The sequence below is a fragment of the Carassius auratus genome, chromosome 12 (assembly GCF_003368295.1).
Source record: "Carassius auratus strain Wakin chromosome 12, ASM336829v1, whole genome shotgun sequence".
In the NCBI taxonomy this organism is placed as follows: Eukaryota; Metazoa; Chordata; class Actinopteri; order Cypriniformes; family Cyprinidae; genus Carassius; species Carassius auratus.
In genome coordinates, this window is record NC_039254.1 from 7459002 (window position 1) to 7474320 (window position 15319).

At 36.4% G+C, this 15319-nt stretch overlaps 1 protein-coding gene across 1 annotated transcript in view; it reads left to right on the top strand.

Annotated features, from left to right (window-relative positions):
• LOC113111667 (protoheme IX farnesyltransferase, mitochondrial-like) overlaps positions 1-12821 on the top strand; it is a 35572-nt gene extending 22751 nt beyond the window's left edge. The window contains exons 5-7 of the mRNA XM_026276639.1: positions 3446-3516; positions 9190-9422; positions 11533-12821. Of these exons, the coding sequence (XP_026132424.1) occupies positions 3446-3516; positions 9190-9422; positions 11533-11936 (708 nt within the window). The 3' untranslated portion in view covers positions 11937-12821. The remainder of the gene's footprint in view (positions 1-3445; positions 3517-9189; positions 9423-11532) is intronic.
• The last annotated feature ends 2498 nt before the right edge of the window (positions 12822-15319 follow it).

Below are 15319 nucleotides of genomic sequence, written 5' to 3' on the forward strand. Positions count from 1 at the left end.
GACACATGATGTAGCCCAGCGGTTCCCGATTCCAGTCCCACTCTGCATATTTTGTATGTTTCACTTATTCAACACACCCCATTCAGATAACCAGCTTGTTAGAAGTGAGCTATTTGCATGAACTGTGTTCCGATCGATGTGATCCCTACACAGTGTTCATTGCTCCCTCCTCCCTGAGCAGTGGGAAATCTGTTTAAGTTTAGGAATTGGGAACCACTGATGTAGTAATGTTATCTCTGGTGTTCTGGTCTGTGAGTGTATATGCATTCAGGGGGTGTAGCGTTGGAAGGCGATTGCAGGGAGGGTGGGACCTTCGCTATCAGGATAAAGTTAGCATTTTCCAAGATGTCCTACTGTACCTTTAATCTTAGTTTTGCACTATTTTAATTTGCATTTATTTAGTTTTTTACCCATATGTATATTACTTTTCAGTAGGGTTTTATTTTTTTAAAGCTATTTAATATTTTTTATAAAGGATGCATTAAATTGATCAAAAGTGACAGTAAAAGACATTTAAAATGTTGCAAAAGAAAGTGTCCTTTTATGGTTTCTATTCATTTAAAAACATATTAAGTGGCTCAACGGGTTTCAACATAAGAATAATGTTTCTTGAGCACCAAATCAGCATATTAGAATGTTTTCTTTAATGATCATGTGACCCTGAACACTGGTGTAATGGCTGAAAATTCGGCTTTGCAATAACAGGAGTAAATTGTATTTTAAAGCATACTGAACTAGAATTTGTTTTTATTTTGAATTGTAATAATTATTCACAAAATTACTGTTTTTCCTATATATTTTTAACATACAAGTGCAGCCTTGAGACTTCTTTTAAAGATGTCACAACTTCTTACCAACCCCAATTGTTTTAACTTTTATTTTTTTTGTGCATGCATATAGTGTCTATGCGCTTTTCTAGTTTTCTATGTCAGTAAGATCTAGTCATACTGTCTTTTTTCCCCTCTTCAATATGATAACAATATAGAGCCTTTTCATTGTTGAATTGTTAACACATTCTGATAAGCGCAGATTCACAGAAGAAACAAAGAATCTGATTATACAGGACTTTAGATATGCAGATTTGACAGCCTGTAATCTCATGCACCCACTTCTTGTTCATTTACGCTTTCACATTCTTTCCGTTTTTACAAACACGATCTTCACCAGCAATAAACGCAGAAAAAGAATTGTCAGGAGTCTGGGGGTGTTGATATGGACCAGATGATATACGAGAGAAAAAAACTGTATAAAGATGAATTGTGAAATAAGACAATGCCCAAGAACTAACTGGTTCAGACAGGCACAAAAAACCATCATGAGAACACTCAAAACTTTCTTAGTGTGGCGCAAAATACAGTTTTGTCAGTCTACGTATTCGTATTCTTGCTCCAAGACCATATTTATATTTACTATTGGGAGTCTTTTAATGTAAACTTTGTCCTTTTGCAGGTTAACAAGGCTTTTGAAATCTCCCAGGTCTAAAATGTGCAGTTGTAGCCAAGATACACTCTGGAATGGTCATGTTAGCATCCGGCTAATACTTCAGAGACTATTCAAGCACCAGAAATTCGCTCCGGTTCTCTCTTCGCGGTGACCCTCTGACGCGCTTCCTGACCCAGGAAATAGAATTAACACCTCGGCCCAAAAACTGCAGGGGCCTCAGCTCCGGCCACATCTGTGCCCTGCCCCGTCCAGGATCTCGAGTGCAATAACACTGATGGCCCAGAGAATAAATTTGAGACTCAGCAGACCCTCCACTCAACTTTATACAACACACTTTGGGCTTCAACTTCCTCTGCACTGTATCAGGCTACTTTATCACTTCGGATGACATTGGTCCGAGTTTGAAAACGCTGCCAAAAATAGCTGAAACTAAATGAAAAAGCATCAATCTCCCATGACAGCTTTTAGACACGTTTGTCAGAGCGTTTTTTTTTTTTTTTATAACCTCCTTGAGATGTTTTATTGTCCTGTCCATTTGTTGTGCATTAGTCTAAATGTTTCTTCATTTTTTTTTTTTTGTCCTTATCCTTATGTAAAAGAGCATGCTGGGAAGGATCATGTAATTGATGGATGTTATCATTTGTTAGCAAATAGCACTAGCGGTCGTCTCCTTTAAACTCGAGGGGACTCTTAGAAAGGCCAAACAGACACGCACCGTCACAGATAATGTGTATTCCCCCCCGGTTCCCCTTCGCAGTGGGATGGTCCCGTTCTCGGAGGTATCTAGCAAAATATAAATGTAGTCTGTGTGAAATGTATTACCTACCACAAGAGCATTTTTAAGCGCCGATGTCAAACGGACAGTAAATTAAGAGAGGAAAAGAGAAATGGATTATCTGTTTATTAGTTATTTTATGGAGGTCATATTTTAGGAGAAATGGATCCTGAAATTCTTCAGCTGAAAAGTGAGCTATCTGTTTCCTTCATTAGGTGCATGTGCTGTCTCTCACAGACTGAATAACCGGTTCCTGGCTTTAAATGCCCCATGTGTTTGTGTTTTAGTCTCACACTGTAGATTCCCCGAGGTGAGGTTTGTGCAGACTCCCCAGCAGAAGGCCATAAAACACAAAAACTTTTTTTTTTTTTTACCTTAATCGTCCCCGTTGCACCTAAGCAACCCCTATCTTTCGGTCTCTAACACATGCATTTATATCCATCCATTTACGGGGTTGAATTTCATGCATTTATTGGATAACTTCAGCAGATGTTTCAGAGCAAATAACTGAGAAACTGAGTCCATCTTTGATGTTTTTTTGCATGCTACAAAGAAAAAAAGTGAAAACAATCATTAGCTGTGCTATTACTTGTAGTATAATTGCTATACTTCAAAAACAAAATTTATTATTACTTTTATTTAGCAAGGATGCTTTAATTTGATCAGTGAAGACAATTTTGTCAAGAGATTTCTATTTCAAATAAATGCTCTTTAACTTTCTATTAATCAAATAACCATTGGAAAATGTGCATAACAGTTCACAAAGTGTAATGTTATGTAATACTTAAGTCAAAATGTATTCAATATTATGAATATTTGAGTCAAAATGTAATATTGTGATTCATTCTTTAGTGTGTTATGATTCAAAAACGTGAGATCATGTTTTAATTCAACTTTTTTCTTTTCGCCTTCTGTATTGGACTGTGATGTGTTGCATAATTTATATATTTGAAGTGATTCTGAGTTTGGATTGATTTAAAAAAGAAATGATCAAGTGTGTGTTCTCATAATTCCACAGTAACTTTCACCATAACACCAAAATATTCATGTGAAAAATATAACCAAACAATTGGGTTCTGTCTATTATTAGATTGAAAGAATATTTGATTTGAGACTGGAAAGGTTCTAGATTGGAAAAGAGAGGGATATGCACAATTACCATTTTTTTTTTTTGGGTTATTAATGTGCCTTGTGTATTCATTTTCATATTTTTTTTTCTCCCCACAGTACTTTGAGGTGCCCTTTGACTCGAATATGAATCGTACCAAAAACCGACCTCTGGTTCGAGGACAAATCAGGTAAGGTCCTTCAAAACCTGTATCTCTCTCTTGGGCTCGGTTTAAAAACCTAGCCAGCATCTAACCTAGACTACATTTTTGAGCATCTCATGTAGATTCACACATACTTATATCATAAATATATGTGTATATATTATTATATATCATAAAAAACATATCTTGTATACTTGTCTAAAAATGTTGTCTAGGTAGACAACTCACTTGGTTTTGAAACGCATCCTAGATCTGTGTAAATTAGTCATTGCAGAATAAAAATGTTTTCCTTAGCCTCATTATGTACAGCGTTTACTCTCTACATTGTTCTCAAGTAGCCCGGTGTTTGTGTGTAGCCGAGCCTGCCAGTATCAGAAACTTTATGCCATTGTCTAATATCTGTAGTGCTGGCCAGCCGCTCACGCACCTGTCCAGCGTAACCTGATCCAGGTGTGTGTAGGTGTGCCTCTCTCTGTTCTTCCCATCTCACTCCACTTCTGACAGAGGATGGGTCAGGATGCTCTTCCGCCAACAGACTAGTTGATTAGTAGTGAAGTGGAGTAATTTGTGTTTTAGCTTTAGAAGCTTTAAAGTGAAGGCATTTACAGTTGTGACTTATAAGAAAGGGTGTTAGCATGCAAAGCTGTTAGACTAGCATGCAGTTTTTTTCATATTGGGTTAAAAGAGCAGGAATATAATGACTTTCAATGTTTCAATGACAAAAACCCAAAATGATTTCCCGCCAGCTTTTGAATTCTTGCAAGGCATAAAATCTTTGACCAACAAAAGTTTGATTTTTATGTTTTATAATATTGATAATCTTGTGTGTGTGCAGCATTAATACATTTTGAAGCCTGAATACAATTGCCATAAGTGTCAACAAAATGTAGGCTACACCAGAGTCACATAACCTGGATGTCATGAAAATTATAGTAGTTCACTTCCAGAATGAACATTTCCTGATTATTTACGGACCCCGTGTCATCCAAGATGTTCATGTCTTTCTCTCTTCAGTCAAAATGAAATGGAGGTTTTTGAGGAAAACATTCCAGGACTTTCCTCCATATAGTGGACTTCAAAATTGCAGTTTTAATCCAGCTTCAAAGGGTTCTATGTGATCCCAGCTGAGGAATAAGGGTCTTATCTAGCGAAACGATCTGTCATTTTCGTCCTAAGAAAAATAAAAATTTATATAATTTTTAAGTACAAAAGGTCATTTTGCACTAGCTTGACCTCACACATTACATAATCACATAGGCATATAAACTGACTGACTGTTTGACTGAACAATAAAATGCCCTGAACTGAAACTAACCATGCGTGGCTTTTCCAACATGATTACACAATGCGTGGAAACATGCATGCTCATCACAGAGCTTTTGCAAGGTGAGCATTAGTGGTTAAAAAAATATATAAATTGTATTTTTCTTAATTTTTTTAGAAAATGACCAATCTTTTCACTAGACCCTGATTCCTCAGCTGGGATCATGTAGAGCCGTCCGAAGCTGCACTGACGTTGGCCACCACAGAAGTCCATCATATGGAGAAAATTCCTGAAATGTTTTCCTAAAAAAATAACTTAATTTCTTTATGACTGAAGAAAGAAAGATCTTGTATGATATGGGGGTGAGTAAATTAACAGGACATTTTCATTTTGGAAGTGGACTACTCCTTTAAGCACAAAAATGCATCATCAGCACTCTATGAGTAATGTTGCAGACTGGGCTCAATCCCACATTACCCAAATAAGCACCATAGCACGAAATCTGGAACACCCACACTAGAGCTCTGTGTAAAATAGATGATTTAAACAGTCAAGAAGTATTCTGGATCCATCTCTGGCATCTTTTCATAGGTGTTTGAGTGCAATACCATACCTAACACCACCACACATTTGACAGCCATTACTTTTTGCTAACTGGGTGTGTTAAGGGAATTTAGCTGAACGGGACCCCTGCCCTCTCTCACTCCCTCGAGGGTCACCTTCCAACAACAAAAGGGGCAGATCTGTTGACGTGAGAGTTTAAGAAATGACTCAAGCAGTCACAGTAATCCAAACAGCCCAAACCAAACACCCAGGCTTATCCTGTTGTGTGTATCAAACACACATTCACAAACGAAGACATCATGAGCAACGTGTACGTTTCGTAAAATCACTGTCAGCTATGTTGACCCATTCCTGCTTATTCTACACACTAGTGTCCTTTTATTTTAAATTGTGAAAAGTAGTCGGCCAACAGTTCAGTATCAAACTGAAAAGCTTTGAATTTCGAATATTTGTTGAATTAAAAAAAAAAAAGTCTTTGTCAGCAAAATTGAAACAAAAATAGTTGTGTAATTTTACAGGCAGATTAGATTGTTTGTTTTAAGTCACAATAAATTTATAAATGTAAATAAATGTATGCTTTTAGCAGACACTTTTATCCAAAGTGACTTACCGACTTCCCGGGGAATCGAACCCCCAACCTTGCGCTTGATAGCAAAATGCTCTACCAATTGAGCTACAGAAACACTAAATAAATTGCTTAGTATATTTATGTATTTTTAAATATTGAATAAATTTATTAACCTGCAACAATAAACTACAGTGAGCGAAAAAAAGACCTGACTAAAATTTTTATAAAAAATATATATATATATATATATATATATATATATATATATATATATATATATATATATATATATATATATATATATATATAATTTTTTTTTTTTTTTTTTTTTTTTTTTTGCCCTGCAATTATTTACGGTAGTGACAGTCTGAGTAGTGAAAGGGAATATAGGAAATCAAGTGGGAATGCATGCACACTTATTTTTTTTTTATTTATTTTTTTTTTAAAGCTGTTCTTGTGTGATCGATGTTTGCTGGCCATTGTCATGTCACACGTTATCTTCATTTGGAAAATGTATGGCTGTGCAATTAACTCCCTTTCGAACACACAACATTCCTCACAGCCTAAATCCCAGCACGTTTTCTAAAACCGTTTCGGAGCAAAAGATAAAGAGGTGAGCAGATAAATCGAGCGGTATTTCAGACTTCTGGAAACATCCCCCAGAGCGGTTTAATTACTGTGTTTTTTAAGCTTGCAGTAGCACGGCACTAATTCAGCCGCGCTGTAGGAGGTCTGTGCAGGTGGATTAAAGAGCAGTGTTTATATGAAAGCAGACGAATGTGATTTAACAGCTATCATATGCATTCCAGTTCTGTCACTCCCAACAGATAAATTGCTGATCCAGACTGTCAATGACAGGAGGAATGCATCAGTGTCGTAACTACATATCTTCACCTGACACCGTTGCAGACACTCTAGACCCGTACACAAATGCACAAGATGCTAACAGTAGAGTCAACTAACAAAACATGTCATTACACACATTAGATGTGTCCTAGCGCAACCTGTTTATGCCTGAACATGCATTTGTGTGTCTGTCAGTATGCTATTATGTAGACTTGAGATGACGCGGTCCTCTTTGATGTTTGTGTGTGTGTGTGTGACTATCACATTCTTATGATGTAAGTCTGAAGACAGAGATGAGCATGAGAGCATCTCTCAGCTGTGAAACCTTTCTTTCTCAAGATCGCGGTGTACTTCTTTTTTGTACTTCCTTCATGTTTATTTATCCAATGGCTTCTTCATTTTTAATTTGTGTAGTTTGGGGTTTGTGAGATTTTTTAAATATATTTTTTCTGTAGAAATTATGGTGAAATATTACAAAAAATACTATAAAAGGTTTACAATTACAATTTAAAATCTTTTTTATATATTTTAAAATATATATTTTAATATTTTAATATATTGATGCCATATTTTTTTATATTTTGTGGAAACAATGAAATATGTTTTTGGATTATTTGATAGAAAATTGAAAAGAAAAGCATTTATTTAAAATGAAGGCACAGACACCCTATGAAATAAATTTAGTTTTCCCCAAATTCCATTATATATATATTTTTTCAATCTAAAATTCTTTTTATTTTTCCATTTACACTTTTCTGGATTCCCCCAACCCCCCCATTGTATTGTTTCTAGAGTCTTTTTTAATGATTAGGTTTTATTAATCAAAAGGCATGTCTAGAAATCATAAAACTTACACAATTTAACTGCAATTTATTAAAAGTTTAATAAAAAAAAAAAAATTAGGGCCTTATTATTATTATTATTATTAATGAATTATTATTAATAAACAAGTTATCTCTAATTAACTGATTTTATTTTAAAATTGATTCATTTATTTATTTATTTTTCCCGAAATGCTGTTTTGGGTATTCCATTTATTTTCTGGTAAATAAAGGAAGCTAATGAAAATACAACAAATACAACCCAACTGAGGTTTATGCTTAAAACTTATTCAATACTTAATATATATATATATATATATATATATATATATATATATATATATATATATATATATATTTTTTTTTTTTAATAAGAAAGTTCTTATTAATAGTAGTGGTACAATTTTACATTAAGACATATATACATGGGAATATCTTGATAATGTCAGTGTAAGTAAACTATTCCATGTAACCGATTTATTTCCCACGAAGACTCATCATGATTTTAGCTTCATTTGGGATTCTTTTTTGGATTCCTGGGAAAATCTGCCGCATGAGACCATGACGTCAGATAGATCTGAATGATCAACTCAGAGTGCTTGTTTTATATGCTCCATCAGATGAACAAAACCTTAGTAACCCTAGATAAATTCAGTAATGAATAAACTTGAAAATTAGAATAGCCCATTTATTCATGTAGTGAAGGAAATGCCAGTGGCTTTGCTCCTAAAGTTATTCAGCCTTATCCCTCTAACAACTCATCTCACCCGTTAACTTATGGGACTCATATAGACTCTAAACCCCTCCACCACATAAAACAGCCATAACAATGATAAGAACATTAAAATGGAATCTCCTGCTGTTGGGCGGAAAATGTGCCCTCTTTTCCTCTCCGCTTTGGTCTCCGTCTCAATCCTCTCTAATTTATGGAGCAGTTAGCTGTGAATTTGAACCAGACGCCTCTGCAGGATTGCAACTGACTGCTTTTAATAAACCTTAGAGGAAGTGGTTGTCCAATGGAGCACAGAGAATAGCGTCTGTGGCCAGGAGAGTTTAATCTATAGCAGAGACCCACAAGCCTTTGTTTTGATGTGACTCAAAAAACCACACTAAAGCTTATCTCAGAAACTAATGTTATGTATGCGCTTTATCCCTGCTTTTCTTTCGGATGTGTTGCACAGAATTTCTTGGTTTGATGAAGTTTGTCGCATTTGGTGGTGGTTTCAGATTTGTAAGCCAACGTTATGTATGTGTTCTGGGCCAGTGCATGCTGGTTTGTTTTAAAGAATTAAGAATAAAACCATTTCTTTGTCTTTTGAAATAAGAGTTCAGTGTACTCTTCAGGAAACCAAAATTGTCCTGAAACTTGCTGACATCAACATTAACAGTCGACTAGATGTGCTGTCCAATAGCCATTTTACTTTGTAATCTGCCATATTTTTAAGCAAAGCAAGATATTCAACAAGAAGGAGGCCTAATTTAAATCCGATCAAATTCTATTTTTCTAAAACAAGTCTGTTTGGTTCTGAAAAATTGAATTGACTGTATTTGACACAATGGCCTCAGTAACCCTATAAGTATGATCCATTTAAGCTGCACACAGGAATCATGTTTTTGTTGTTCTGTGTTTCTCTCAGTCCTCTGCATGCCGTGTCATTCGCTCTGGCGTGTGGGATCCCAGGTGTGACCCTGTTGACCCTGGGTGCAAATCCCCTGACTGGCTTCCTGGGCGCCCTGAACATCTTCCTCTACACCTGCTGCTACACTCCCCTGAAACGCCTCAGCATCACCAACACCTGGGTGGGTGCCGTGGTGGGCGCCATCCCACCTGTAATGGGCTGGACAGCAGCCACTGGCTCTCTCGATCCAGGTACAAACTCCTCTTACGAGCACATCATTGACTACAGTTCCTGCGGATTGACTTAAAACATATTTACTCCTATTCAAATAATTCGTCTAAAAATTAAAGTTTTAGCTTAAAAGGTCCACATTCATCAATTCGCATAGACTTTTTTTTATATATTTTTTTTTACCTCTAGAGCTTTAGAGGTTCTTCTCATATCAGGCTCACACCGATATGTGTCTTTAGTCTTAAAAGCCCTCTTTGTGATTGTTCCAGTGCTATCAAGGTTTATCTCCCAGTTCAGAGAAGTGAAGCTTGATGTGCGTGCTCCACATGGCACTGTTGCCTTTTACAGACTCTTCTCTCAGACCTGAGGTCACTGTCCACTTATGAGTGTTGTAGTTACATATACCCCCAGCATCCTGTGTTTTTTTCCGAGGACGTCTCTCGTCTGAGATTAAGTGGTTGTGGAAGAAAGCAGGGGGTCTTTAGCCTTTTTTGCAAACTATTAAAAGTGTGCTGTTGTGGCAACCATGAGATCAGGAGCGAAAGACTGAAGTGTTTGTGTGCATATTTACAAGTTTTTCCCCTGCGCTTGCATCTGTTTTTTTATAGTAGTTGTTTCAGTGCCCTTCCAAAGCATCTGTTTATTAGGATGTGCAAACCTAAATATTGTTACGACCCCATCTAGAGTGAGGTCACAACATGAAGTAGATCGAAACAGCTATAACTTTCCTCAATGTTTAATTTATTTTATATCGTAGATTTAGTAGAACTTTCTGAGAAACTGCATCTTTAATATATTTTGTGGAAGTGCTAAAGAGGGGTCAGTTTAAAGTTAAGAAAAATCGTTTTAGCTTGTTAATCAACCGGAGAACTTGCCAACAATCCTAATTGCATAAGGGCCCAATAAAATCAGTTTTATTTGGGCCAAATTCAATTCACCCCCCATGAATTGTTTTTCAATTAAAGTTTTTTTTTTTTTTTTTTTTTTTTTTCTTAAATTTTAATAATTGGAAATGATTATCTAATAAATTGAATTCATTAAATTTAAACAATTCTATAATTTATTATACTTTTTTTTAGTCAGATTTTTCTGAATTCTGTTTTGTGATACAGTTATCAGTGGTGATAATCAAATTCCTTTCATTTCTGTGCAAACGAAGTGCTGTATAAAAGTTTACAGTTACATTTTACAAAGTTACATCTTTGTGATTATTTCATGATATTTAAAAAAGATAATTATCTGTTATGATTATTATTGTTAATATTATTTTATGTAATGTAAAGAATATCTTAAATCAACCAGCCTTTTATTTTGGCATGCTGTTGTTGTAGTGAAGATCTTTGACTCTGTGTGTATCTGACCCTAGTTTTAGCTGATGTAATTTTCTTAATGTAATCAAATCAATGATTTTAATTTATTCACCCAGATAAGCCAGTTTTCCTTGACATGCTGTTATACACAATACATTATATTTTTATTAATTGTTCTGCATCGTGTTAATCATAGGGCCCTACTTTACATGGTATGTTAATCATTTCCCTTTTTTAAACTCAAGTTGTTTTTTCAATTAATTGAATAAATGTGCTTGTTTATTTATTGGAATTACTTCACTTGGTGACACCAAACTGAATAAAAAGTGTTTTAACTCGGACAGAATTATATTGAGTGCATAGTCCCATTCAACCGTGCACTGATCTTATATTTGTAGACTCTGGTGTCAACTGGACTGTTTTCTCAAAGTAAGTTCAAGAACACACAAAGCATAAAAAGATGACCCGAGTGTTTGAGGTCTCGGTCATGTTGCCCTGTGCAGTGTTTCCCAGAGGATTTGTGTTTCTAAGATCTCACACACAAAGGCAGCGCTGCGTCACGCTCTGCTACCCCTGCACGGGCCACTGTTTGTGCGGTGTCACCTTTCCACTTCTCCAGCTTCTGAACGCGGGAGAATAGTGTTTGTTTCCTCCACAGCAGGATGTGAAGGAACTGGGACGTCTTTTCAAGTGTTCTGTCATAGTGACTCTGCACACTCTCATTTCCTGCTTGCACACATGCACTTCCCATGGTGTTTAAATGATCTGGGAGATCTTGTTTGTGTATTCACTTCTTCTCTTCCTCTCTCTGTCTCTCTAGGAGCACTCTTACTGGGAGGTTTCCTGTTCTCCTGGCAGTTTCCTCACTTTAATGCACTAAGCTGGAATCTAAGGGAGGACTATTCACGCGGCGGGTACCGAATGATGTCCGTCACCCATCCTGACCTTTGTAAACGCGTGGCCCTCCGCCACAGCGTGGGCCTGATTGGCCTCTCAGCCTTGGGCCCCGTGCTGGACGTTACCACCTGGACGTTCCCCTTAGTTTCTCTGCCCATTAACCTTTACATCAGCTACCTGGCTTTCAGGTTCTATCACTGTGGCGACAGGCAGAACGCCCGGAAGCTGTTTTTCTGTAGTCTTTGGCACCTGCCCATGCTGCTGCTGCTGGCCCTCACCTGCAAGAAGAGCCGCATGCCTCAGGACGAGGCATCTGTGGCTCTGTAGAGCAAACTCAGTCCCCTGCCGTATCCATACTTGCTAGATAACTGCGATCAGCCCTAAAATGAATCATCTTGGAGCTAAAAAGACACCAAAAGTTGTGTACCTTGGAGAGGGAAGATACGACCTCTTTCTATTGTCGTAAAAGTTTCCGTCAGGGAAGAATAACAATATAAAAATCCCTGAATTCGCTCAGGTAACTTGTACACAAATCAGTGCTCTGTGTGTGTAAATAGATTCTATATTTATTTGACGCAGCCCTCTGTTGTCTGTAAACTCGTAGACTGATTTGTGTCTATGTGGATCATTGAAATTAAGACGAAACATTTTGCTAAGAATTTGCAATTTATGCCCCCATTACTGTGGATATTCTGGTTAGATGCGATGTAGGCTCGATAATGGAGAACGGTTTGTTTTAATGCACCTATCAAGTCATTTCCAAGTTTGTTGTCATCTAATTACTTGCTAATTGACATTTCCCAAGTTTTCACTTCGGCAATAAATGAGTCATTAAAGAAACTCCTGAGTCTCACAGCAGGCCCAGAAGTCTTTATTCTGTGTGAAACTCCGTCCCTCTGAGTCTGAGTTGAGATGTTGAAAGGATGATCGTTTTGGAGAGCCCTCGGGTATTAGCTCCATCAAAGATCCTCGCTAGTCAAATAAACTCAGTCAACTCATCTGAACTCCCCAGAACTGAATTACTGTTGATTCATTGAATTTAACAGTGCTGAATATGACTGACTGCAGCCCTGCATTGTTCGTTACTGTTTGCTCTTTCCTAACAGCTACATTCAGCGCCTCTACGGTTTACCTTTATCTGCCATCACTGTACCAGTGATTTGTGCAAGACACAAAACAATAAAAGTTCTTATTAAAATGTGTTGTGATCAAGATTGTGTCCGCTTGTTTTTTGATTTGAAATCTTGCTAATGCAATGGAATATCACAGTGCACTTCTATGCTATTTGCTTTAATTTTCTTCATTTAATTATTTGACTTTGATTATTTTTAATGTATGGGAAAGCTGATATTTTATGCCAATTGAAAAAAAAATGATGATAAAAAAGAAAAATTATATATATATATATATATATATATATATATATATATATATATTTTGAAAGTTTTATGCTTTCTTTCAAAATACAGTAAAATAACAAATATATTAAAATATTACAATTTAAAGTAACTTTTCTATTTAAATTTTTAAAAATATAATTTATTCTCGAGTCTTCAATGACCTTTATAAATTTATAAATGATTTATTTTAGGGATTTATTTATTTATTTATTTTACAATTTGACAAGTAGTCAAAGTAGTCCAGGACTGTTTACAAAATATATGATAAAGTGTAGTTAGTAACATAATCTTTTAATGTAGTCTAACCACTTTTAAGTACTTTTATATTACTTTTGACCTTTTTAGATTACTTTTGAACTCTTATCACGTAGACTTCAATGGGGTTATTAAAAAATAAGAATTCTTTACTAACATTATGAAATGCGTTAAACGTTACATTACAGCAGGTTTTGCTTCCCAAAACTGTGTAAATGCTATGTTCATTTAGAGAGGAAATTGCAAATAATAATAAAGAAAAAAAACTAAAATTCTGAATAATTTACTGCAATTGTTAATAATGTTTAATCATGTAGTCCATAAAAATGTAAATAATCCGATTATCAGACTTCAAAATGTTATATACTCCAATTACAAGTATTTTTGGAATCTGATTATATAACCCAGAGTACATGTAATACAACATATTTATTTATTGCATATTATAGTATTTTTGTCAATAATATTTGTATTGTTCATTTTCGTGGCAGGTAGTTTACCAAGCAGTGGTTGTTGTATCTCCAGACAGGCCTGGAAATAATGTCTGACTGCTCTGGACACATTTGGCTAAAATATCAGCTCATATAATCTCCTAAGTATCGACCTCTGCACCTGTCCGGCTACAACACTCGATACCACTCCGCTGTTTCTTTCCCAGTTGTCCTCTATGGTTCCACTTCTCTCAGCACCTCCATTAGATGCCCACATATACTGTATGCTGAGCTTTAGTCAGGGCGGAAGGGCGAGGCATTCCACCCCTCGTAAAGATCTGCTCTGGATGCAGCCAGTGCCTTTCACATCAGAGAGGCAGTGAAGGCATGGAAGGGGGAGAAACAGCTGTTCCCAACATGTCAATAGATTAAATAGCAGTTCCAGCCCTCCTGGGGTCCGTCGACTCTCCCACCATGATTTTTACAGCTTCCGCTCTGTAGGGTTTTTGTGGTGGACAGCCTGTGTGGGACGAAGGGCACAGACCTTCCAGTACAAGAGCATTGGATGGGACGTCCTGCACTCTTTTATAGGGTATTGCTATGGTCATATGCATCAGTTTACAAGTGCTGCATGTGAAAATTGCTTGCTTTTCCCGTTTAAGTGCCTTTTTCCCTCCTTTATCAGGTCAGGCTTGACGAATGCATCTTAAATGGAGTAATCCTCTTCTCAGGAAAAATATTGTTTGACTGAGTGTCACGGAGCGAGTTTCTCACAGTGCGTTCATTCATTATGAGCTGTGAACCCTGAGGAGGTGAGCACATTTCCCATAATGATCTTTGGCTCTCTGCATTTTTTTTTTTTTTTTTCTCATCCAGCTTGGATTCTCATTACAGTTTTAACAGCCTCCCAGACCTTGATTTGTTACAACAGCAACAGGTGGATTTCTCCTCTCTTTTCATTTACAGGCAACAAAATGCTTTGAAATCTTACACTGAAATGCAGGATGATTTCAGTTATGGTTGTTAAAGCAAATGTTTACTTGGTTTAGTTTATAAACAAACCCCGATTTCAATTAAGAATAAATCTTTCTGGACTCTCAACGCTGAGTGACGGCTATAAACAGTATTTTTCTAAAATGCTCTTTAACTGCCGTATAAGCATGTTAGGCAGGATGACAAACAATTCTGGCATACGTCGAGCAGCAGTGCATCAAATATTCCTGGCACAAAGTGTGTAAGGAAAACAGTATAGCAAAAGGCTTTAGAAACTGATTTATACATACTCGCCACTTGCTTGAAATCAGTCATGAGGTGGACGAATGTTTCTTGGGCAAAGTATTCCCTAAACTTCTTTAAACTCGCACACATATATTTGCCTTAAGGGAGTCACTTATTTTTGAACCCGCACAGTGACATCAATCTCAGAAATGTGGTCTAGTTCATACAGTACTTTATAGTGGTGAAAGGTGACAAGAGTCGAAGATCTGTGCCAGAGTCAATAATGATGTAAAAATAATACATTGTAACATAAAAAGATCTGTGCTGATTTTTTAAAATGTTGCTTTTCTTTCATCATTCAGTATGTTTTGGAGGGAACTTTTTGTCATTTGTTTCATCTGATATA